The 26,719-nt window shown below is 42.8% G+C and overlaps 1 protein-coding gene across 3 annotated transcripts; it reads right to left on the bottom strand.

The window, feature by feature from the left end:
• Positions 1–202: 202 nt before the first annotated feature.
• Positions 203–25,529, bottom strand: pik3r1 (phosphoinositide-3-kinase, regulatory subunit 1 (alpha)). Of its 3 annotated transcripts, XM_053617943.1 has the most exons (15): positions 25,106–25,529; positions 22,498–23,147; positions 11,394–11,489; positions 10,768–10,842; positions 10,538–10,669; positions 8,856–9,057; positions 8,419–8,501; positions 4,379–4,481; positions 4,144–4,242; positions 3,856–4,036; positions 3,463–3,731; positions 3,155–3,331; positions 2,976–3,050; positions 2,705–2,875; positions 203–2,201 (listed from the first exon to the last, which is right to left on the bottom strand). In XM_053617943.1, exons 2-15 carry the CDS (start codon positions 22,829–22,831, stop codon positions 2,012–2,014), a joined length of 2,187 nt encoding a protein of 728 aa, XP_053473918.1. In that variant the 5' UTR covers positions 22,832–23,147; positions 25,106–25,529; the 3' UTR covers positions 203–2,011. The 3 variants fall into 3 exon arrangements, with proteins under 3 accessions (XP_053473918.1, XP_053473919.1, XP_053473920.1); XM_053617944.1 differs by lacking the exons at positions 8,419–8,501; positions 8,856–9,057; positions 10,538–10,669; ... (2 more) ...; positions 22,498–23,147; positions 25,106–25,529 and adding an exon at positions 6,707–8,384; XM_053617945.1 differs by lacking the exons at positions 8,419–8,501; positions 8,856–9,057; positions 10,538–10,669; ... (2 more) ...; positions 22,498–23,147; positions 25,106–25,529 and adding an exon at positions 5,522–5,829.
• Between the last annotated feature and the right edge of the window lie 1,190 nt (positions 25,530–26,719).

Raw genomic sequence — 26,719 nt, 5'->3', positions numbered from 1 at the left:
TGAGAGCACCAATGCTGCAACAGCCAAAGAAAACATTCGTCACGCCTTACTTTTAAGAAATGCTATCATGCAGGAAGTGATGAATAACTTAGATTACACCAGGAACTAAAAGGAATGCAGTTCTGATATGTAAGGGTACAAATGAGATACACTAATGTCTCTTCAACGTAGCCTTGTGTTCAGTAACAAGCTTTCAAACCGGTTATTGGTTCACAATGATGTTTTATTTATGCAAAATATCATCAGATGCATAACTGCAATATAGACACGAGTCAAACTGGAGGCAGACCTCTATGCCGAAGGCTTCACCAGTCATAAAGCTTAGAACACTGTAATCTCTGATGAATTATGAGACAGCAAATGGCAAAATGTCACCATTCAGCTGGCAGTTATTAAGATGCGGAGTTGATTTTCCTGTGAATGGAAGAACTACCGTTTATCAGCTCTAAATGAAAAGCAGAGAAATATACAAGAGGTGCGAGTGAGGGGGGTGAGGAAAGAAGGGAAAAAAAACCCCAAAAGATTGTGACTCGGTCATGTAAACACTAGTGAGTTTTTCTGATACAGAAAAACGATATGGATAAGAAATACAGAGCTGTTCTTCATTCATCTAAAATAAACGGGAATTCAATTCGCCTCGATCCAAATGGGCTGGAAAATTCACCTCCAAATAAACAAAAACGATGAGATTTTCTGACATGAACTCATTTTCACGATAGGAAATCTTCAAAATGTCTATGTGAAAAAAGAAAAAAAAAGAGAAAAAGATCCAATTTATGATTTATGATACTAATGACTAGAAGCAGCACTAAAGTCCTCCAGGCTCTGCCTTGGGAAAAAAAATAAATGAAAAAGACTAATAAAATACTCATTTGTTTAATCTAATCAGCTGCTGATAAAGAAATCTGTAGTAAGAACTTTATCGTTTATCTGTTGTAAAACTGAAGCCGTATCTCTTGGCGGTTTTGACACTTAAAATATTCTCTTATATACTACTGTAAAAAAAAAACAAAAAAAAAAACAACAACTTCAAGCTGTAAAAACAAAAAGAAGGAAAATTATATTATGGGTAGCAACATGTAAAATAATCACATCTCTGCAGAGAGGAAAAAAAAAAAAAAAAAGAAGGGAGAAACAGAATTTGCATAGCACATTTGAATACAACTGAGAAGGAACTGAGCACTGTTTTTGGTACAACATGGTTTCAATCACTTTTTTTTTTTCTTTAAGTCCATATGTACAAAATGTGTGTATTTTAGGTTCTTTTGAGTGCCTCGCTAGTCCATAAAAGGCAGAAGCAGTCACTGTAATGCTTGCAGAGTAAAATGCCACACATCCTGTCCCAGTCCTGTTTTTGCTCATTTAAAATGAAATGTTCAAATCGTTCGCTTGTTCACAGTCCTTTATGTGGAAAAAAAAAAAAACCCAACAAAACAAAAATAAAACCACAAAATATACTGTTTTGAAAGTGCCATCTTGCTACATTGATCAGCTGATTCCATGGTCTGTTCATGTCGTCACCTTGAACACGCCAATGACAAATAGCTTTTAGATACTGTGAGTTTTGGTCACATCACGTCCACACGCACGCACACATGCACGCGCACAAACGCACACACACACACACACCTCTCTGAGTAGCATTTAAAAATAAAAAGCTGCACTCCAGAGGTCGTCGTCACGAGCGTTCCACATTCCAGCAGTGGGTAAAGCTTTGAAATGAACAAGCACCATTTTGAGAAAGGCCTCCATCGTCCTCCATTTTGGGACAGAGTGAAAGATCAAAGTTCAGCAGTTTCCACTTGACTGCGAGGAAAACGATACGACTCCTCGAGGTCTTGGCTGAAATGTCTGCTTTTGGGGTTTAGCGGCGAAAACCAGCCCTCCGTCCTGAATCCAAAGTGGAGGCATCGCTACAGGAGCGGAGGCTTATTATCCCCTCCTTGCCCTCCTCCTTCGAAGCTCCAATCGTGCATCGCAAAGTCCTGACAAAGTGTGTGTTCGTGAGTCCTCATCGCCGCGGGTGTGCGTAAACCGGGTATGCTAACGTGACATTCAGAGAGTCGTTGTGCTGAACGAGTGACGTGTGCTGGTAGTGCAAGACCAGTTCCTTCAGTGAGCCGTACAGGTTGTAAGGTTCGGCGAAACCGAAGCCGGTGGGAGTTTTGTTGATGACGCAATGCTTGACCTCGCCGTCCACACTGAAAGAAAAACAGGTACTGTTCATCTACTGAGACACTTGACAATCTGCTTACTAAAAATGGCTCAGGAGCATCTCTTCTCCTTCTCCCCCCCTCCCCAACTCATTACTAATAGCAGATAATATGAATATTCATAAATATGCAAATTGGAAAATGTCAGGTCTTTGTCTTACTTAATACATAGCTGGCTTGGTAAGCTCTAGTAAACTAGCTCATGTTATAATAATAATAATAATAATAATAATAATAATAATAATAATAATAATAATGTCTTATCATTCAGTAGACAAACCTGTGAAAATCTAATGTTACCATAACAACCACAATCTGGTCTTCAGTAACATAAGTTAAGTTGATCAGCTAGCTAGCTTAGTGTGCAGGTTCGGTGTCTGAAATCTTAACACTTCAGATCATATTTGTGCAGAATCAAAGAGCGCTATTTTAGACTATTATATACACGCAAAGATGGTGATGTTTTTAAGAAGCAGTTCAAATCTACGTACACAACGCTACAGGCGTAGCAGCCTGGTTTGCTGCTGTCTCGGACCAGGAAGGTTCCGTCTCGCTTGCCACGTAGCAGAGCTTCCGCTTGGATGCGGTTGATGTTCCCAAGCTTCCAGGAACGCTCGTCGTGGTGCGGCAAGTCCTCGTCGTCGTCCACCATCGAGTATTGACTGGTGTGAAGAAACCAAGGGCAGAGGCGTTAGAGACGGGATTTTGTACGGAAATCGGAACGTGTTATCAGATCAGGACGTGCTTTAAAAGGATACTCACTCTTCCTGGTTCTCGTTTTTGATTCCCAGCCACTCGTTGAGCTTCTTTTGCCTGACGCCCTTCTGTGTCAACCACCTGAGGTTCAGAACAAGGGAACGTGTGAGATCGTGGAAGCATCGGGGGAAACAAACGCTTTAAAACGACTCTACAGAGGCTAGGAGAATGGATGAGGCACTTACATGAGGTACTGATCCCTGGTCTTCCTGAGCTGGATGAGATCAGGCTTGATGCTGTTCATCCTCTTGTCGATCTCCCTGTAGTCGGCCGCCTGCTTCTTCAGGTCTTCTTCCAAACGACGCTTGCTGTCCACGATCTCACTGATGCGAGACTTCAGCTTCTCATAGTTCACCATTATCCTGGAAAAAGCACACATTATATATATACACACACACACACACACACACACACACACACACAATTAGAACTGCATGAAGACTGCTAATTCAGGTGGTTTCATTTAATCAGGGTTTCGAAGTTTAAGCCTCACCTCTGGATCTCCTTCTCGTTGCCTTCTCTCCTAAACTTCTCAATGTACTCTTTGCTGTAGCGCTCCTGCGTCTGGCACTGCTCCTCAAAGATCTTGATGGTCTCGTTGAAAGCTTCAATAGCGGTTCTTTTCATTTGGATCTCCTGTGATGTTCTGGTGTACTCCTCATACAGTCGATCGTACTCCCTGTTTTTCTCTTGGTACTGCAGGTGGTATTCGTGCAACTTCTTGCCCACAGCTTCAATGTTGTCCTCTTTTACCACTTGATCCTGTTAAAAAACACACAAATAAATAAATAAAGTCAGAAAGTTAGAGCCTGATTTAAAAATAAAACACCGCACAACGAGTTCCTTTCGTTGGTGTCATCACTTCCATGTGACTGACAAGAATTACCTGCTGGTGCTTAGACACAGGATACAGCAGTTTCACATCTAGTTTGGGGTTGTATTGGGCGAGGGATTCGTGCCGATAGTGATTGATCAGCTCAACCACCGAGTTGAAAGTCAAAGGATCTGAGAAACCGTACTTCCCATCACGATGGAAAATTTTGATCAGCTTGTTGTTACCTCCTTTCCTGTAAAGCAAAATAACAACGTATTATAGAGATGCGCATTTATATAATAAGACACGGGGCTAAAGAAAGCGGGCATGCAAATAAAATAAACCATGTGTAGAAATTACCTCAGCGTGAGGGTGTAGTCTCCGTGCATCTTGGTGGAGGCGTCACGAACCAAAAATGTTCCATCAGCTGTGTCTCTCAGCTTCTCGTTGACCTCCTCCCTACAAGAGGAGGAAATAAAAACAGACAAAAAATAAAAACCCGACAAGTTTAATAGGCTGAAAGGAAACGTATGGTTCTTTTCACTTCCTGTGCGCTGAATGTAAAAGTAGGATGAATAACTGAAAAGGTGCTTGCCTTGAAATGTCCCCCCAGTACCATTCGGCATCCTGTAGAGCCATGTTGTTGTTCATACCGTTGTTAGTGACAGGGGTTGGTTTGGGTGGTTTCGGAGGTAGTGCTGTGGAGAGAAGAGAAGAGGAGGTTTATATAGGTGGCGTCGATTTACATGCAAATGACCTAGCTCCATTCAATGCACTCGGACAAGTCTCAGCCTACAAGTCTGGACGTGTCCAGGACAGTCTGAATGGATCTATAAGGTCAGAGAGAAAATGGTTTATTGCCTCCGAATGTAAACAGAGGATGAAAGCCTGCTCGCACAGCACAAGGAAACTTGTCACGACCGAGGGTGAATAAAGGAGAATATGGAATGAAGAGAAAGCAGACGCAGCCAGCAATAATGAAGAAATGCAGATCACCTGCCTGATTAAACCTTACTTTTTAATGCAAGAGGACAATTTCCACTCCATACAAATAAAAACACGCCGCTGACATCACAGTCAAATCAGCAAAATCCTTACCAATATGCTGCATATAGAGACTGCAGCATGCTTGGTCTGCCGAGACGCTGCTCTCTTTCACCAGCTATTGAGAACATGTTACATCATTGGTAACAGCAAAAGGCTGCAGCTCATTGGCTGCTAGGCTGAGTGACTGAGCTGTGGGGGCTGTGTGGTCTCTGTGGAGCATGAGGCAGAGCTCCTGCGAAGGGCTATTTTTATCATCCCCCCCCCCCCCCCCCACAACTCTCTCATCTACCCACTCTCTCCTTTGTTCACTTAAGCGCAAGTTGTCCAGCCAGCGCTAGACCTGACTCATCAAGAGTACCTACACAGCCAAAAATGATGCACAAGATCTCAAGAACCCTTCAAAGTACATGTATATGCACAAAAGAGACTCTTCACGCAGAAACAGAAAATGAACTCGCCCTCAACTACTGTACATATAAGCAGAAGTACAGGATTAGCAGTCAGTGACGAGGGTACGACACGTTCCAACATGTACCATTAAGTACTCAATGGATCTATTGGTTATGTGTAATGCAGATTTCCAGTCCGACAGTATGGACACTGTAAAAGTCTGAATTATTTCCTCACGGCTATATATTTTTTTTTAAGCGCCTGTATGAACAGGCTCAATCGAAGCCATTACATCACTTACCCTAGCCAATGGCGTTGCAAGACTGTTACCAGCCACTCCTGCATCATCGTCTGGGCCGATATAGCTAATTCCCTTAACAAAATGACGCCGTTGAGAACGTGCACTTTGTTTCCATTTGAAGAAGAAGAAGAAAAAGATAGTCGCTGTTGTCCTTCAGTAACATCCACGTCAAGTTGTGCAGGAGGACTGGTTTCTCCACGCTGCCGATATCGAACCGGGTAAAAAGCAGTCAGATGTGAAGTGCACGGTAGCGCAGCATCTCTCGAATGAAACGAGGATGTGGTACATCGTCCTCCTCATTTACTCCCCTCCCTCACTCCCTCCCTCTGCCTGTTACAGGTCCCCTTAGCTCCTCCTCTCAGCAAATGGGGTGGCTGAAACAAGCTCCTGTGCTGGCAGGCAGACAAAGACTGTGCGCTTCTAATTGCTGCTGCAGAGGCACGTAGGCAGCTGCTACGTCAAACACATGGCCGGGTCACGGGCAGGCAAGAGCTCGCAAATGCCACTTGTAATCCCCAGACACTATTGCACAGTGGGGAAAATCCAGCTGGCTGGAGCGTGGGGAGGCACCTCAAATAGCCACACTTCTTAGAAGGGCTAAAAAAGAAGCCACAGGAACGTGGCCTATTGTCCGCATTATGTTCTCTAACGGGTTCAAGGGAAGCGCTGAGCCCCCCCCCCCCCCCCCCCCCGAGAGTTCAAATACTGGATTAAAATGAACGTGTCGGGCCAATTTCGCATATCTGTTCGATTTAAACACTTCTACGAAATCAATCAGTATGCAGCTCAATTTTGAAAAGCAACTATTTAGTTGATGGATAAAGTGTCGTGTTCTCCACATATGCTCAGACGTGTCAGGGCAAGGCCAGGACAAATCAATCAAACTGGTTAACCCGCTTTTTTTTGGGGACACATGCTCTGAACTTGGTGCCCTGTACTTATCAAAACTCTGTGAATGTGACACTTAAAGGCATGAAATGGTGATTTATTCTCTGCTGGATGAGGAAATGAGGCGTCAGAGGAAAGAACCTGCTCTGGCTGTCATACCAAAACCGGTCCAACTCCTTTAACACCAAGCTGTACTTTATACCTTTTTTTGTCCAGCCAGCAATTTATGCCTTTACTGCCATGACCAAACGCTTTACTTTCATAAAACATGCCAAAGTCTTTAAATGACACACTTACTTTGTAAATTGTGCATGTTCCTGAGATGTTCGCGGAAATATACGCGTCCTGATTGATCAGCAAAGTGCTGCAAATCCAAATCCAAACCCAAAGTACTCGTGTCAAGTTTCATTCCTCGGCTTGATCAAACAAAGAGAGTCCTTCACGTAGCACTGCGGCTGTTAAAGAAAAATCCAGGCAAATTCTCAGAGGCAAGGTGCAACAGTCCTCGAGTTCTAGTGCTAACGACGGCGCAAAAAAAAAAAAAAAAGAGAAGAGAAGGCTGATTAATGAAGGCTGGCCTGAGGTGGATGGTTAATGATTGCTGGAGCGACTGGCCCTGGCCCTCTCGGAAAGCCTTCTCTCACCACTGTGCTGGCTCGCAGGCTCCAGTCTTATGATTAACTCACTCAGGATCAAATATTTGCTGAGCTGAGCACTTTGTGTTTTGGAAGGGCCGTTCTACTCAGGAAGGAGGGGTGTCGGAGGGCCCTAGAAAGCATGTGTATTTTTGAGACAGTATGTACGTGTAGGAAAGAGTCGCTCCTTGAAAGTTAAGCAGACGGTGCTTTCAGCCAACCAAATCTAAGTGGGACTGTGGCCACCAGCTTAAAATAGCCTGCCTGTAACTGGGAGCAGACAAGACACACCCCCACACACAAGCACATACATGACCAGACAAATACGCGTACAAAAAAACAAAACGTGTGCACCCTCATGCCCACGAACATACATAACTATAGTCACTGCAACTGCTTGTGCAGAAAACAAGTACAGGCAAGTAAATGGAGACAAAGGGAATGCTAGGCCCAGACAGACACACAGGAAAGAACTTGGCTGAAGAAACAGGAGTCGAAGAAGTGTTAGCATTTTTCCATTAAGGTGTCAGTACAGGTTCCTGCTCAGACCACCCAAGTCAGAGTTGCAAGATTTCATTCAAATTTTTCCCACAAGAATATACAAAAACGTCCTACAAACGTTCACGTCTATTTTAATAGCGGTAATGACAATAACTTTTGTCATAGTGATGAAATGACACTGATTCTTAGTTCTAAATCAGGAGTCAGCTGAGACCAGGAACTTTGTGGAAAATTGCAGAAGATTCCAGCTGGAAGTGCTCCAAAAGTTCTAACTGGAGTGGCTCAGTCCATGATCCAGCATGTGCAAATTACCCACAGTTGAGAAGCGAACATCATATAAAATGGACCCTAACAGGTAGTAAAACTGTTAAACACTCAGGGCACAAAATAGTACACACATCTCTCAGAATCTATGGACTCTACTGTCTCATACTCAAAGGTTTGCTTGCAGTAGCAGAATCACAAGCTCGTCCCTTTATAATGAATACGAAGATGACACACCAGGATGTGGACTTGCTCTGGTCTTGATCTGCGCACAGGAGATCAAGAACGAATCATCAGTGTGTAAGGGCAATGGAACTAAAGCAAGTCTGTAGGTCACAGCTGTGCGTGTGTTGTGCTGCGGAGACTCCTGCTGCTCTATGGCCTTTACATTCAAGCCAGTAGACACGCTAATAATAGCAATCTCTAGCCTCTGGTCTGCTTCTCCCATCCACAGTCTCCATACTGCTACAGTTAATGATAGCTTACAAAACTGCTCCCCTCGCTCTCTTCCACTCACGCCTTCATTTAACGTGGTATTAAACCCGCTGCAGTCAGCAGCCATTACATATAATATGGTTTCTGAACATCCAGATAGAAAGCACACGTTACCTGGAGCTGCCTGGCTGCTGCTCCATTCGCTGGTCACCAGGACTTCAAGGATCCTGATGTGCGACTCAGGGCTCGGTTCACAGCTGAGGAGAGATAGAGAGATGATTAGTCAAAGCCCACGCCACATTTACACCCCAAAGTGACAACCCATAGTTGTCTGCTCTGGCTGCACTGATCTCTGAACCAGCGTGCAGGCACAAACTTTTATACAAAGCCTAAAAATACCACAGTGGCATGATGTGGTGAGAGAGTTGTGAGACTGGAGGTGGTGTCCCATTTGTGTGTGTAGACAAGATGTGATTTAGTACACCTATATTAATTGAGGGAAGTTACATTTCTAGTTCTACTAATACAGCTCAACTGCAGCAAAATGAAGGATGTTTGTCAACCATCTTTTTAACACGCTTAGACCATGCATACTGCGTGCGTGCGTATACCTGGTTGCCTGCTGCCGGAATAGTGCAGGGCTGAAGATCTCGGCAAGGGCGCGAGCGTTCAGCAGGTTGGCGGCCGAGGCCTGGCACACGTGGGCAAGGTGTCTCAGCAGGCACTGCAGCGTTAGCCAGTACTGAGGCGGCAAAACAGAGGAACCAGCGACCCGCCGCAAGTGCTCGGCACATTCCTCCATGCCCTGAACCTCTGCAAAGTTGAACACGAGTTAAACTTTCAGGTAACATCCAAAACCTCTTTAGTGCTTGCTTCATCTACATGGAACTAGGGATGGAAAAAATAAAACAGGGAATTATAAACTTAACATCGATACTGAGCTGGATTTTATTGAGAGGAATGATCTGTAGACTAAGACCAAATCCTAAACTGTATGGTATAGCATAATGGTGCTGAAGACCCTAAGTAGCCAAAGAAAAATGACTGACAGACACTTTTCATAGTAAAACGGAAAATAAAAACAAACAAAAAAATTTGAAAGGATTTTAAAAGATTTTATTCAGTGCCAGAACTATTTAGCCAAAAACTAAGACCTTTTCACCTTACATGCACTGTGTAAGGTGAAAAGAAGGTGGTGGGATTTGAAACATTTAAATGTGATTTTCTTTGCCTTTGTGTATGTAAATATTATGAAAACTCACATCGCACTCAAACAGTGAAATTCACCCTGACAACCTTAATGGAAATCACAACTAGTTCTTTTCATGTTGGATGGAAAATAGTTTAAAAGCAAGAAGAAGGAAAAAAAAAAGAAAGAAAAAAAAACACACAAAAAAACAGGCTTCTAACAGAAATCCAAAGCTGAGGTGCACATAAAGGTGCATCTTTGCACACCGAATTGTGATCAATTTATGAAGGATTCTCACCATTAATCGTGAGCTAAGCTTACAAAAAATAGAAGACTGAAAGGATGGTATTAAAGGAGGGGGAGGAAAAAAAAATAAATAAAAAATAAATTCATCAGTCAGGTGGAAAGTTTTGCTCAGACAGCTCCAAAACCACACAGTGACAATGTGTGACAATGACAGAGCAGAGAAATGTGCACTGCCTGCTGATTGGCTGTCGAGACTGATGCTGCAGATAAGTAGTCAGTGTTCGTTCAGGTCTGATTAACCACAGATATCCTGTTCTGTGCAACGTGACTGTATGATAATCAGCGAACAGAGCACGAGGAGTAAAAAGGTGGAGCATAGCTGTCCTTTATAGCTTTATTCCCCCCTGTCTGCTTAGCTTTACTAGCTTCCCAGAATGACAAGCTGTTTAATAATAGAGAAGAAGCACACATGAGCATAGCCCCTTTTGGTCATTTTTAAACCAGGAAAAAAGTTGGTGTTCGTTCAAATCCGATATATTTACAGAGATACGGAGCACCTGGATGCGTAACAGGTGACACGTCTTTTGGACTTGGAAAGGGCTGTGCTACGGTGCGAAAACACTCATCACAGCAAACAAAAAGCATAAGGAGCACTGGCGCAACAAGAGAACAATTGTGGTCGTACAATGAGTGTGTTTCAGAACAATAGCACCACCATGTGGTACCGTCATTACATCATCAGAGGTGTAGCAGACCATTTCATTAAAAAAAAAAAAGAATTCTCTTTTAATTGCACAGTACAGAAAGCACTGGTGGTGATCTGTTATACATGCATTCATTTAACATTCGCATTCTCACCTTGAGCAATGTGTACCATCTCAGTGTAGACTGCAGAGGGAATCACCGGCTGGGGCAAATCCAGCAGGTATCGTCTCAGACCGTCACACAGCGTCTGCAGGTCGAGCTGCTCCAAGTCCACGGACGGGCCGTCTAAACCAAACGCGCAAAAAAAAACAACACACGATCGTGGATTCGCTATGGAAGCAAGACGCCTAGTGCGACGGTAACCGAGCGAAAATGTAACTCACCGGTGTCGAAAGACTGCCGTACATCCAGACCACCTCCAGCAGTAAAGTTTCTGTACAGGGTGGGGTTGTCCAGGCCTGCCGAGAGAAGCGCGAGATCCGATCATCAAGAAATCATCATATAAACACCGAACTGATTAGTTACATGCAACAGCAGAGTCGGGAAAAAAAACCCAAACATTTTATTTAGGACGACATTAATAAATGCACGCATATGACATGACTCTCAAACAGCGTTACGTACAAGTAAATAGCTGCATAACAACAAGCACACCTTATATAATAAATGAAGTCACTTGGGATTCAGATTTAAATACATACTTAATAAAACAACCATTACAGGAAAATAATCAACGCCATGGTGAGGGAAAAGAAGGTCCTGTTGCCACCTCAAAGTTGATCATATTGACACGTAATGAACTTAAGAACTAATGCGGTCATGTTTCTGTTGCAAAAATAATCTAAAAGCGAAAAAAAAAAGTTATTTTAAGCGTACATGCTTATATATACACACACACACACACACACACACACACACACAAGCATGTACAGTATACATGTGTAAACACACTTTCTACTGAGTAGTTAATTCTGGGTTTTTTTGGGTTTTTTTTAAACAAAATGCTCACCTTTCCTCTCGATGGCCTCCAGCAGTTTGAGCAGAATGGGCGGGGCCATGTCTGGAAGTGCAAACTGCTCGGTCAGATCTGGCAAAGTGCTGGGACCTGTAGAAAAAAAAAAAAAGCACAGGAAAACGCTATTAAAAACAGACCAGCACGTTATTAAGAGCCAGCGTGGTCTTTTCGCCACTCTGCCCAGTTTATATTAAACACCAAACTCAGCTCTAAACAAAAGAGCGAGCATTTTGCTCAGACCTGAAAAGCATTTTTGTACCAGCCACCTTTATGGTTTTTTTTTTTGGTATAGCACACGAGTACGACTGTGACGTGGCCAAAAAAAAAAAAAAAAAAAAAAAACGGCAAAAAGATTTTGATGTGAAAGAGAGCGAGAAGCGGAAGGGTGCGTTTAAGTGAAGAGCGGAGGTGGCTGGGGAGGCTAAACAAACCCGCTACCTCCAGACTGGTGGAGGGACGAGAGCCTCAGATCCTGCAGCACAGGTGCACACTTAAAAGGGCTGTGGGGCCAGTGGGCTGCTTTATTTGGATTTGCGGGCCACCGTTTCAGCAGGCCAACGTTTCTAAAAGGCTCAACTGTTTGCTGTGTTAAAGGCGGTGTAATAAAATGCAGGTGCTTATGAATGGACCCCCTTTACAGTTCATTCCATATTCGGGCCCTTTTTTTTTCTTCTTCTTCTTCCAGGGAGTGGGCAGTAACTCATCCTTCTTGTGTTAACTACCCATTACTAAAACACGACCTGGAACTTGCACGTTGGATATATGCCCGCGTTTTTGTGTTCAATGTTAAAATGAGTGCTCCACTCTTGCGTGTCTAACTCTTAAGGCTCCTATTGAGCACGAGACAGAGCAGGTTTGTTGTCCTGCAGAAATGCTGGCGGTACATCAAGCCAAACACACCCGTGGGTGCCAATACTTTAATCGTAGCGAGACAGACCGAGCACTGAAAGTAAGCTTTGTCAGACAAATTTAAGATGCAATTAAAAAAAAAAAAAAGAGACATGTGATGGTAAACAGACTTTTGAGATTTGGACGCATTTGAAAATGATATTTTCTTGAGGAAGCATCAGTTCCATGGGTTCTCAGACACGAATGCCTCGTGCAGCGCCATCGCTAACGCTCGCTCTGCCTCTAAACGCTACGTTTGCGTGTTGTACTACTGGAAGTAGGATACACGTCATTTAATGACATGTCATTAAATCAACATCCTATTTTTTCCCCCAGTCGGCCTAAAAACCAACAAAAACTTTGTCTCGTCAAATCCGTCCTGTTAAGAAAAACACATATTACACCACCCGATCCCTCTCCGAGCCGCCGGTTCAGGTCAATTCTAGCTCAAACTTTGATGTTCATTTTCTAAGAAGCGCACCAGTGATGTTCCTGTGCTCCATCTGAGGTGTAACCTTTATCCCAGGTGACACTTTATCCACCGTCACAGAGCAGCCAGATGGTTCTCAGAAGTCCCGGGCTAATTTTACCCCCTGCTCAGCTGAAATGCCCCAACTGTGTGTTAATCTTTACAAAACCAACTTTTCACTACCATGGAGTGCCTAGGAGGAAAAAAACAAAAACACAAACACAAGTGTGCCTTGTGTACTGTTTAGAAGCTGATGTTTATATACTGGAGATATATTTCAGTTACACAACACAACACAACGAAACGCGGCCTGTGTGAGGCGTGGCTCTAAAGGACCGAGCTAAGGATGGGAGCTGGATTGTGTTGCTTCCTAGAAACTAGAGGAGACCTGATAGCGCGGTCCCTCATGCTGCTCATATTAGATGTCGCCTATAAAGCTCGGTGAAATGTCTCGGCTCATCCGTTCTCCGAAGCGCTACTTCCTAGACCAGCGATCATCACGACTAAGCCAAGATGATGGATAAAAAAGTCACGGATATGACCGGAAACACGACAAACTCCTGCTACATATGTGGCTTTCTAGCTCTAATTACATTATTCCCTCTTGCCTATGTTGAGGTCTTAATATCGCTGTGGAGCTGCGTTCAAAATGGAGCTCAAACCATTTTACACGAACCATTCAAACCAGTCACTGAAACGGTTCATATCGACTGGGTCGACCGTGCCGTTGTCCGAGCTGCACGATTCTCAGAAGTACGACTTCCTGTCGGTGGTTTTGAAAACAGGATTTAAACTTCAAGATCTACTTTTAATGCCACTCCTAACGATACCGTATATTTTTTGCCACCTGGTTTCAAAAACTCTCCCTGCAGAAAGAAAAAAAAAAAAGAAAAAAGAAAAAAAAAAAAAAGGTGCTTGTCTTCTTAAGTGCTCAGGCAGCCAACACGTGAGCGCTGTTTCACCCCGCCAATAAGAGTAGCTGCTCCGATTTTGGTTACCAGGGTAACAGGGAGGCGGAATAAGGGGGCCTCAAGAGCGAGTCGACACAAGCCTGAGGCAGCTCTCTCATTTCAGTCCCATAAGGTTCAAGGAGAGGAGAGTTGCATTTTGGGAAGTCGCGGCTTTAAGCTGCCACAGTGTGCCGTCTGGATCAGACCGTCTGGCTGGACTAAAGATAGCCGGCTGAGAAGTAAAATTAGGGGGTCTAATCGTGTTACAGACTTTGACATACAGACAAATATAAACGAGCTTTATATTTGCTTGGTGTTACTGTAACCGCCTTATCACCTTATGAAAGAAGAAGAAAAAAAAAAAAGATCACACCTTGAGCTGAGTCACGCTTGAATCAAACGTAGAGGACGATAAGATGTGAAAAATGACTCCGTTCTGAGTAATCTACATTCGGCTGCCTTAAAAGTCACTGGAGATCTTTACAAAAGATAGCATTGTAAGGAATGTTTTTTTTTTTTTCCCCCATCACAGGGCATCTGGTTTAAACTAAAGGTGTGCAGTGGGATGTGGATTGTGTGAAACCCAACAAGAAGACAAGCACGAGATTTATTTATTTATTTATTTATTTCCCTGCCAGTGTGAGCGAGACTCGGATACGGAGCTTATGGGACAAACGAACACAGATGACATTGCGTGATGCATTTATTTATGATATGTTGACAGGAATTTCTTCCTCTGGGTTCCCCCCCCCAGGGTTTCTGAGGCCAGATTGTGGGTCATGTGTTATATTTCAATCAAAAGAAGGAACAAAGCAAAACAAAACAAAACAAAAAACCCAACAACCCTTCAGTCTGGTTTAGGCCACACCCACTCCGGTTCGAAATCCAAATACAGATAGGAAACTTTGTAACCATAAACATATAGATACACAGTGGCACTGTGTGTACATAGATACACACACACACACACAAAAAGGGAGTTACGCAAGACATCACGGCCTACGACATCTTGTGATCATGTAAAGCTTGCACATATACCGAGAGGTTTTTACACCGCATCGAACTCCTTCCCAAGTTAGATAAAAAAAATAATAAAACCCAAACCGACAAACTCTGCTATCTTTGTGCAATCCTTCTTTTACCTGCGTCTTTCCGTCTATCTATCTCTCCTCTCTTCCCAATGTGCTACTAATCTGTCCATCAGACATGCTCAGCCTCCAGTAAGAAGATTTGCCAATTCAGCCCTGCATCTCTGGAGGCGGTCGGTAATGAAAGGCACATGTGTGCGCTCTCACGCACATGACCGCTTAAACACGAGTGTTTTACTGCAGCTCCCAAAACCACGGCTGTTACGAAATTTAGAAGAGGAAAAAAAATAAATAAGTAAAAAAAAAAATTCCTGAAAACCTGCCATCACACCAGAAATTGTTGCCATGTTTGACAAATCCAGAACACACACACACACACGTGCACAAAAACAGCGCCAATATAAATAAATAAATAAATAAATAAATAAATAAATAGTCTAATTCTACATGAAAGATCAAACTTGTCTTAGATGGAAAGAGGTTTTGTAGCCTTGAGCGGACGGCTCGAGTTGTTCTATCCTCACAAGTGCAACTGTAGTCAGTTACTAGCACAATGCTAAATCTGTCTACCGTGGCACAACCTGTTCGGTCTCGCCAACATCATTTCCACCACAACTGCTGCTCCAACCACCGGCGCTTAGAACAGGGAGAGGGCCGTCTTCTTGGACAGCCTGAGCATGTGTCAGGGTTGGGGTTTTTGTTCCTCTCTCTCCCCATCCCCAGGGTGGAGGCTGTATTGAATGTTGTTAAACGTGTAGATGTGTTTTGCCATGCCCTGGGAAAGCGGGAGGAACGCAGAACCCCCCAGCTGCTCGCTCCTGGGCTCGGGGGGAAAGTGCACATTCTTTGTGAAGCCCAGTAACAATCCTCCCTCAGTGAGCGGTTACACACAGCAGATGTTCGGCCGAGTGCTAAAGAGGCCCCTGAAAAGGAGGACGCTACATTATCTCGAACGCCAGCTACGCGACGTGTACTCGTCTGCTGTTCCATCGCTTGCTCGTTCTCGTCCACGCTTCCTCTTTTTTATTTACATTTTTTTTTAATGCAATGACCAATCCTCATTTCCGCCATGACTACGAAAGAGTTTGCAGTTTGCCCAATGGCATGCATTAAAAAAAAAAAAAAAAAAAAACCTTTTCCTCCCTTCCTCTAAACTTATGACATGCTTTCAGTGCAAGAAATACGGTTCCCATGAACTGAATTACGAGAGCGCCCACACACACACGCGGCTTTTTACCTCAGAAATAAAAAGCAGCGCTGATAAAGATTAAACTACAAGGAATCAAGCACCTTCATGTATTCTGCCTCGAGGCAACCAATCTGCGATCTACTTAAAGCTGGGAGATAAAAGCTCAGCACAGAGACACGTTGGTTACTATTTTAAGAGAGGACAGAAAAAAGTCGCTTAATTTCCCCGTGTGATACGGCGCACGTAGAACCTGTACGGACCTGCTGCTTCAGCAAAGCAGAAGATTCCTGCCTCGTTTTTTATTTATTTTAGAGGCGGCACAAAGACAGCTACAACTTTCTTCAACGTGTTTATTGCTTAGTCGTTATTATTATTATTATTATTATTTTTTAATGTAATGCATTTCAGATTCGACTTCATAGAAATTCTGCTTAAGGTTTTAAGACGATACAAGAAACGTCTCTAAAACCTACAGAACGGGAAGTAGGTTGCAGCCCGTATTCGCCTTCCAGTTAAAACGCACATTCAGCCCCCAGATTCAAAATCCCGTAAAGTCACAAGCAGCAGATTATATTTCACAACTCGACTCTCCCCCCACCCCCACTTGTCCTTTAGTTCAGCTCAAGCGTGTCCGACTGGACTTGATTAGTCATCGCTTTTGTTCGTGCAAAATTATGTCAAGGAGGCTTTAAAGGACGTTGTATTTCATCTCGCCAAGTATTTAACGGAAAGGTATTTGTTGGTTGATGGTGTATTTTCGTTTCCCTTGTAATAAGTCAGCAGTCGTGTGCCTCACTGATGTCACAGCGGGATTATTAGCGATGTCTCCACTCGAGTTGCGAATTAAACTTGTGCGGAAAAGTGGAATAATCGCATAAAACGTCTGTGAATAATGTCCACTTCCACATCTCGCGCGCCGCGATGATCTGTTGAGGCAAAAATCAAGACTTTTTTTGATGCGCATCGAGGAATTTATTCGGTTTCCATCGTAGCTCATGAGCGTGTCTTCTTATTGAATAATAATTTTAAAAAATGTAATTAGTGAGATTTTATTCGCATCCGGTGTTTCCATCCAGCATTTTTATACGCGATACCCCATATTTCGCATAAACCTACAGGGATGGAAACCTCGCTAATGTGACTGTTAGCACATTTTTAAATGAACTCGGCCATGTTTCACTGTTTGCTCGCTCCTTAAACAAGAGTCAGACCTTCTCTTCTTACTTATTTTCCCAACAAGTAAACATTGGTGCAAACACTGGACTCAAAGTCCTAGAACGGAATGCAGCCGTGTGACAGAGTTACAGCGTGAAAAATGAAGCTCTGGACGCGGAGCGGATCGGTCTGAGCTGACGGACACATGAGGAGGTGAGAACGCACGACGGAGTAGATGACAAAAGCGCTGCTGTATCGTTCTCTTCAGGAAGAGATGCGGTGAAGGCTAAAGCCATCAGTCCGGCATCACGTGTTCTGGAAGAAACCTTTCCACAAAAGGCATTTAAAGCAAAATTTTTATTTTTTAAAATCACAACATTAACCGGCGAGTCATCAGTTTGGAAATCCCAGTCTGTAAGGATGGACACAATTAACCAACAGCGTGATTTTTAAAAAAAAATTATTTCCAAGCATTTCATGGGGAAATGTCATCACTTCCCCACAGACTCCGAGTACGAGCTTAGCCTAGTCACTCGGTAGCTTAGATTACTGCCACATCTGTGTCGAGTGTGGGAGACGCGAGATTCAGAAAGTAGGTCGGCGAAGGAGCTTAGCGCGTGTCCGTTAATACAGAAATGTAATAGACTGAAGTGCTTCCATCAGATTTGCTGTTGATGGAGGTCTCATGTCTGCACACACTCGTGTCTGAATAAGCTTGCTGCGTCACACTTCATTTGATGTTACAGTAGGGATGTGATGGTGAGGAAATTTTTCCACTGGTTAATGGACATGTGACATCAGCAGTAATACCAGTATGCTGCGAATCTGACTCATACGGCTCGTGCCGCGTTGAGCAGACGCGGTCAGATCTTAATTGTAGCGTCCGTTCTCTGTGAACTAAATGAGCATTACTATAAAAAGGCAAAACAACAGTGGGGGCGGTGCCAGGTGGGCATGTGACGTAATCGGTGTGCGGCCCCAACACCATGTGACACCGGCTATCGCAGCACGCCTACGTTACAGGTTTACTTCATGGTTGGTCACTTATCACGGATTTTTCCCCCCCGCCACAATCCTGTCGCCGTGTCATAGTTTTGGTTCTGACTGATTTCATAACGGTCATTGTGACAAGTTTTCATGTGGTGTGGTTAAAAGACTTGTCCGTGTTAAAAGAATGGAACGCGTTTAAGACTTGGACCACTTTATTTCTTCTCTCGTAGACCCAGAATGAGATGCTAGTGAAAACAGTTATGAGACATCAGGGCAACAGCACAAACATCCACTTACCTCTGTGAAATAAAGTCGCGTTGGAGCAAAACACTTTCACATCGTTTATGTCTGTTATGTTATGTCCATTTTTTTTTTTTTAATGAAAATGTAACTGTGTCAAACAAATGCAAGGCATGTTACTGTCGTAACATTCTTTCACGCAGCCATGTTACTATTTTAAAAAGGTTCAACAGTCAATTTTTCATTTCCTACAACTACAAATAATGTGGAAAATTATGCAGAAATAGTAGAAAAATAATAGAAAAAAATACTTTAAATCACCGTCTCAGAACAAGTAGACAAAGTAGCTGAAAAGCTTGGAAACCTTTGTTTGTTTGTTTGTTTGTATTTGCCCCCGACGGCCTTATCATCATCATTCATTATGAGAAGTTGTACGTTTGTAGAGCTGTAACTCAGCCAACTCTAGTTGAACCATAGCTTCACGATAAAAAACAAAAACAAACAATAAATTATTCAAATCTTAATCAACTCCACCAATTTAATCATTTTTCACAAATCTTACCTAATGCACTTTTAAGACCAGGACCAAGCGAGACGTTTTGGTTTTTTTTACTTTACGTTAACAGGCATTGTTTTTCTGAAAGTCACTGGAACGGACAGCACAACGGCACTGCTTCCCGAATTTCTATTTCACAGTTTTCATGACTGTACTATTAAGAGTTGACCGTATTGTTCAGTTTCGTTAGGAGCCCTCTCATTATATAAAAATTACATTTTAAGACTTTTAAGGAGTTGTGAACTGTGTACACTGGCATTTAAAAAAAAAAAAGAAAAGGAAAAAAAAAAGCTAAAAATCGCTAAAATGGTGGCTGCAGATTTCATTCGAGAAAAGTAAAATGAGAAAGGGTGCTGCTGTATAATAAAATAAATAAATAAATAGCTAATCCAATGCGAGGCAGGGCACACACTGATCCTCTCACTCCAGAGGCCACAAAAAGGAGCACATTTGTGTTTTTAAAAGCTCGGGAGCCGGAACGGACTGGAATTCCACATCTGCTGCTCTCTGAAGTAAACCCAAGTGGCTTGGAGGGAGTGAGGGAGTGAGAGAGCGAGAGGGAGAGAGAGAGAGAGCGAGTGAGAAAGGGGGGGGGGGGGAGAGAGGGAGGGAGAAAAAAAAGAGAACGAGAGAGAGAAAAAAGAGAAAGAGAGAGAGAGAAAAAGAGCAAGAGAGAGAAAGAGACAGAGGGATAAAGAGAGAGGGAGAGAGAAAGAGAGAGCACAAGAAACCACTAATGCAGCAAAAGCTCCCACTTTCAACCCTTCCCCTCTTCCTCTACTCAAACGCTTCCCTCACTCCCTCCCCCAGCTGGCCCGAGTCCCAGCTACATGATCAGAGTGTTAAAAGGAGAAAAGGGAGAAAGAGGAGAGGAGGAGAAAAAAAGAGGGAGGGGACAAAAAGGGAAAGAGAGCCAAAAGGATCTGCCAGATCCTTCCGTGTCAGGTAATAAATCACAAGTGCTGTGAAGCAACAAGAATCCAGACCTCGGGCCCCAGAGCCTGCGCTCGGCCCACACTCTCCGCCTCCTGCCCGGGCGGACACAGACACTTTTCTTTTCCCGGTGCCACAATCGACCTCGCGCCAAGCTCCGAGGCTGTCACTCAACACTGCCGGGATTCATACGGACAACGCTGGCAGACCTCACAAGAATTTCACAATCACATCCCAAGGAGACTTTGAGACCCCTGAAGAACCAGCGTGGAGGGCCAGGTTTACTCAGCTCCAGATACACACACACACACACACACACACATCCTAAAGCTTATAGCTCAAAACTGCACACACACACACACACACACACCATAATAACTTCCTTTCAAGTAGTTAGTGCAATTAACATGAAGTGTTTTACACATTACAAGATATACCCTTTATCGGTGTACCAGAACAAATGTATGACATGAACGAATGTAGCTGAATACTGATTAGGTCACAATATTTAAAAACAATGGTCTGAAGTCCAACAAGACAATAGATCAATGAGATAAACAAGACACAACCCGGGTCCTGTAATTGTTTTTTGATCTTGTGTATACTGCAGTTCAACTTTCAAACCATCCGAGAGTGAGCTAACGGAAAAATATCTTTTGTAAACATAATAATGTTCCCCTTTACCCCAAATCAACATCCATCCATCCGTGACATTACCACTTAATAATCTAATAATTTCATATTTAAATAAAACAACAACTGCAAAACAGCAGCAATAGTCTATACTTACAATCAGTAAAGTAAAACCAGTTAATAAATATTTCACGATGCTACAGTCTACAAAAGGCTCATCATCCGCATACCTTTACGTTACTGAACTTCCTTCGAACGTTAAGAGGTGGGGACGGGCCCCGAGCAGGGGGGGAAACGCCGTTACGTACTAAAGCATAAAGATCAGTCGTCCAAGATGGCAGCTACGGTGACGTTTCCTTCGTGTATATACACATTAGACCTTATACAGAAGTCTGTTAGACCACACACTGTGCAAAATTACATGATATTACTCAACAACTGCATGGGATTCGAGGAAGACAGGACAGAAAAGATTTGGGCTGAGAGAAACTTCCTTTACTTGGCGCTAGCCTTGAAGAGAAATAAAAAAAGAAAAAAAGAAAGAAAGAAAGAAAGAAAGAAAGAAAAAAAAAAAAGCACCAAACACCATGAAATTTAAATAGTAATTCCACACCAAGAAATGTCACTAAACATTTCTTGGTGTGGAATTACTATTTAAATTTAATTTTTCATACAACCACCCCGTTAAAGTCGACAGCTTGCGCAAAAAGTAAAAAAAAAACAACGGAAAAAAAACCTTCTTTCCAAATGGAGGTCATAGCAATGCAAGCCTCAGAACAGCACATTTAAACCCAACATTTCCACCAACAAAAATAGACCACACGGCATTAGGAAGTACATCAGGACCCGTGGCGTACCAGTTTAACCACTCATGATTACTGAAGCAACATTTCACGTATAATCTAATGTTCTGCACGCTAATCCGAGCACATCCGGTCGCTTCGGCGCCATGGCAACGACGTTCGCCTCTAATCAGAACCTAATGTATCGAACGGAGGAAGAAAGTCAGTGACGCACAGTGCACAGCGCCGGTCCGGCACAAGGTGTGCGCTTTAATGTCTTCAATCTGTCGAAGTGGAAGCTGCAGTGGTCCTGGAGAACATTTTTAGAAGCAGTAACCACTGCTTGGACCTTCTGCGTCTGTGTAGGTGGTCTGTGTGTGTCGTGCTAATACATGCTACCTTGTTAAACAGTGATCAGCCTTAAGGAAATAAAGCACTAAAATTTGTCCATCAGCCACTGATCTGATAGCAAGGTATTTAAGGGGTGGGGCTAGCAGTACTCATCATGCAGAGTGGCAGCATTCATGGAGGTTTTTAAAAAAAAAAGAAGAAAAAAAAAGATGACTTTTATTTTCATCTTGCTGTATGTTTTATTAACAGTGTTGATAAAGTCTTGTTGACAAAACAGCAAAGTTAACCTAATCACGTCTTGCGTTACTGCATGACACTGATTTTACGGTTGTCAAGATGACTGTTCTGGCCGTCTCTCAAGTTCCTTTAGCACACGTTTGGGCTGTCGTTCGTTCTTGAACGCGCAGCTGGCATCACTGTACGAGCACACAGCAAATAGTACGTACAGGCCCTCGTTCGAGTCTGGGCTCTGTGCAAAACAAGCGTTCTGAAAGAATAATCACAGAACACATGAACGTATAACCTCACGATGAAAAACCGCTAGAGTGGAATGGCACGAAAGAGGCTGCACTGTCTAATTTGGACACGAATGGATTATGCGGGTCATAACAATTAAGTAAGGGTTAAAACGCTTGCGGGTGTGTTGTTGTAAATAATCAGAAATGGGGTGGTGTGACAGACTGACACAAAGCGGTGTTACTGCTACTCCCTCCGCCATGAAGTTGACACCACCCCCCATGTTATTCCTTATACCACAAAAAAATGTGGCTTGTCTGTTTACCTGCATTGGCACTGAAACTGGAGACTCCTTCCATAGATGATAAATAATGGTATTGATAAAACTTCACCCAATCAGACGAGCAGGCTCACTCACCTCCTTGCTCAGAGTCCGAGTCGCTTCTGGCCGATCCGGGCGCCACGGGAAGAGGCCTGGGAGGCCGTGGCTTCGGGGTTGGAGGAGAAATCTTCTTCTTCCCAATGAACTCCACATAGGTACCAGGGAAGTCCCCCTTTTCCTGAGTCATCTCATTATACCCGGGTAGCCAGCCAATGTCCTCCGGCCTCTCGGCCAGCCCTTCACCGTAGCCAAGTGCTAACAGGGCGCCTTTACTCACTACGAGTATGTCGCCGACATGCAGGTCAATGTCCTCCTCCCTCTCCTTCTTATAGTCGTATAGTGCTCTGTACTGATATCCTTCTGCGCTCATCTTGTTATCTTAGCAAACAAAAAAATCCTCAAAATAGCTAGTTTTACAGCTCCAAATTACACCTACAGTTACCTGTTTTTCCCCCCACTTTTACAAACCCCTCGTAGAAGCAGCACCAAGATATTTATCTGTGGTGCAAAACTATTTCTCTGAATCCTATCTATTCAACAAGATACCATGCTGCAGTCGTCCTCCTGCAATAGTCCGATCGTTTATGTGAAACTGATTCTCCAGTGATCTAGAGGAGCCTCATGGTGCTTTAGACATACTGTTTCCATCAGGTCTGCTCCAGGGCTTTGGCCGACGCATACACCACCTGCAACACACATGATCTTTTCTTAATATTGTATATTACACATGAGATCTGACACACAGATGGGTGACAAATAAAAGGAAAAACCAACATGGAGTCATAAGTGAAGTGCTGCGGCACCACGAGGCACCAGAACAGCTTTGATGCATACTGGCATTAATTCTTCACGTCTCTGGAACCACTCTTTGAGGAGATATTATCCCCGTTTGTGCTTTCATAATGGTGGCATTCAATTAGATTGAGTCACGGTGAGTGGGAATCCCATAGCTTAAGATTTACATAGTTTCACTAACGAGCACCGGTGCCCTGTGAATGGGGGCGGAGTCATCCTGGAAGAGCCCACACCCATCAGCATAGACAGGATATCATTATGAGATAAAGGCGATTAGTCGGCAGGACTTTGCATTGATTTGCAGCGATACGTCTCTCTACGGACGGGCACAAAACATGTCAGGAAAAATAAACGCAACAGTGCCACCGGTTTTTCATTTAATTCGTCACCATTTCGTAAACAGAACCTCGATCTGTACGTATATTCTGCAACAGACCCGTGGAACTATCTTATGGAGGATCATGAAATGTGAAAATTATACGCAAAAGTCGGGGTAAGAGGGCGAGTCGCGTGAAAGTCAGGTTATCAGGTGTTACATTAGATTAGATTCAGATTTTTATATATTTTATTCAAGATAATTTAATATGCACCATTTGATCCCTTTTGTTGCATCTGATAACGAAGAAGCGTCTTAGACCTACCAAAGAGATCATTTCTTTTATTTTGTCCTAAGGGCATGCACACTTCTGCACTTTCACAGAAAATTCAGAAAAGCTTCTCTCTCTCTCCCCATCTATCCAGCTATCTATCTATGAAAGCATCAATCTATCATTCTAGGTCATTTCCCCTTTATTAAAAGCTTACACTTCATATGCTTAGTCCATTATGTGTAATAATACAGTGCTTTCTTGTATTCTTCTTCTTTTCTATGACTCTCAGTTACATAAATCTAATCTCTTGCAGTAAATGTAATTAACTTTATCATTAACTCATTGCTGGACTTAATAATAATAATAATAATAATAATAATATTATTATTATTATTATTATTAATAATATTGTTATCATTATTATTATTTTTAAGCCGTAGAAGAAGAAACTTTGAGCAGCAAGTTAATGGAGCAGGATCCGAAATGGCTCCCTGCTCTCCATACAGCGCACTAGATGTAGTTTGAAAGTTTGTACACCCCTTTATAGTGCATTATATATCGAATAAATTATAGAGAGAGAGAAATATCGTGCAAAGGCTTTGAAACAAGAATGAGAAAGGCAAGACGCTGGAGAAATAAAGTGGAGACGCTTCAGATTGGATTTATAGAAGTCTGCGTTGCATCCGAGAACATTTACTGAGCTGGTAATTTATGCAAGAGAGGTCAAAACATATAGTCTTTAAAAGGAAATGTGGAAGAACTGTCAGTTATGAACAATAAATGGTGGAATAATAATAATAATAATACTAATAATAATAAAGCTGCTCCATTGCCGACAATGGGATGCAGGGAGCTAGCTAGTTGCACGCGCACTCGCATTAGTCGCAACACGACACCATTATTAATGTGTGTAAAGTCTTTATTAACGCTAAGCTAGCTGTGTACTTTATCCGTCTGTGCATGCTGAGAGTTTTGACAGATTAGCAACGTTACACACAAGTAAAATAAATAAATAAATCTCCAAGTTTCACACAGTTGTCCAATTCACAACAGCGCCAACGTTATTCCCGTGCGCGAGCTTCTTCTCCCGAGCAACGGAACAAACTGTTCCAGACCATTCCGACAAACTCGGCGAGTTATTTCAATGAAAAATGGCTCGAAATAACAAAGCAACAACGTTCAAATGTTAAAGGAGCCCCAACCATAAATACCCGACCGAACGAATACGTGTTAAATTGAGTTAAAAGTCGAAAACTTACTTTGGAAAAGTCCCGTCAAAGCTGGGCCGAGAAAATCCTTCCTTCCTTCGCGTAAAAAAAAAAAAAGTGCAGCTAACGTTAGCTTAGCCGCGTTAGCTCGACAAGATAGCGCGCTCTCTCGCGCGCTCTCTCAAAACGTAAACAAAGCTCGGGTTTCACAAAGAAAAAAAAAATCCACTGCAAACGACGTTTCTGATCGAAATAATGAGCAACGGTCGAATAAATCCCACTCCAAAATCGCGTTTTACACTAATTTTTCTAACTCAGAGACGTGGCTCGCGCAATCTATAATCACGACTCCGCCCGAGTGGCTATAGCACGAACGCGAACCTATTCCCAGGCACGTCGAAACTCAACCACGTCGATCTAATGACGTCTCTAGAAAACCCGCCCCCCAAACGCAGATACACTCCGCCCCTTCTGCCTTTGCACGCAACTAGCTCATGGACCTACCTGAAAACTGCGCACGCGCTAATGTGTGCACGCGCGTTAGCTTTTTGTAATGTAGACAAGCGCAGCATTGCTTGTCAGTCTAATCAAACCCTGTATTGCTCTGTGGAGATTAAACGTACCTCCAAACAGTCCTCCATTCTCAACTGTGTGTCAGCGTGAATGCAGAGTTTTATCAAGGCAGTATTAAACTGTTAAACTTTAAATGACACATCAAAGCTCAGCAAAGATGGTCTGTTGCTGTCGTCTGATTTATTTACTTAGATAAGCAGATAGGATAGTCAGAGAGAAAGGACTTTATGAGTAGCAGGTCAAACTGCAAATATACAACAGCAGTCAGATCAGATGCACACTTGTACCAGACATGCATAAAATTTACAAACACAAAAGCTTTAGAATGTCTTTTTATTATTATTATTATTATTATTATTATTATTATTATTATAATTATTATTATTATTATAAGTGCATGTGAATAGTTTGGTTGTTCAAAGTGTGATAGAACTCAGTGTGATAGAGCTAAAAAGCTCACAGGAAGAAACCTGCCCTCCCTCAAAAATCTGTTCTCTGGAGCCAGAAACATAACCGCTGACCCCTCACACACAGGCCACCACATATTTGAACTTCTTCCCTCCAGCAGGTGCTTCAGGTTTGTGTGTCGAAATCAGATATGCTTCAGAAAAGCGTCTTTCCACATGCAATCTGACTTATGAACATTTAATGACAGCGTCACTGACAGCATTGTGTTGTATTCAAGTTGTAGTAACTTTCCTGTGCAACATTAATATGTGCAACAACCTCCTCTGTGCAATAACTGTATATAGCATTCACTTCCATTCTTAGCTAAGTTGTGTTATGTTCCCAGAGTTGTCTATGTCCCTGTCCCTGTTATCTTGTTGCATTGTGTAATGTCTATAAGCACAACAAGAGCATACCAACCAAGTTAACTCTATACTCTAGCGTACTTGGCCGATAAAACGTGATTCTGATGATTACTTTGCACTTTTCTATGACTTCTCCAGAAGTGTTATAAAATTTGTTCTATCACAGCACTGATGGATTCTCAAATCTAATTGGTCAGAAGGCGTTGATTAAGTTTCTATAAGAGCAGCTTTGACAGCAAAAAGATCTTTCTATAATAACAGCTCACTCACAGGGATTTCT

This window comes from Ictalurus furcatus, chromosome 28 (assembly GCF_023375685.1).
Source record: "Ictalurus furcatus strain D&B chromosome 28, Billie_1.0, whole genome shotgun sequence".
NCBI lineage: Eukaryota > Metazoa > Chordata > Actinopteri > Siluriformes > Ictaluridae > Ictalurus > Ictalurus furcatus.
This window is presented reverse-complemented; position numbering and strand designations above follow the sequence as displayed.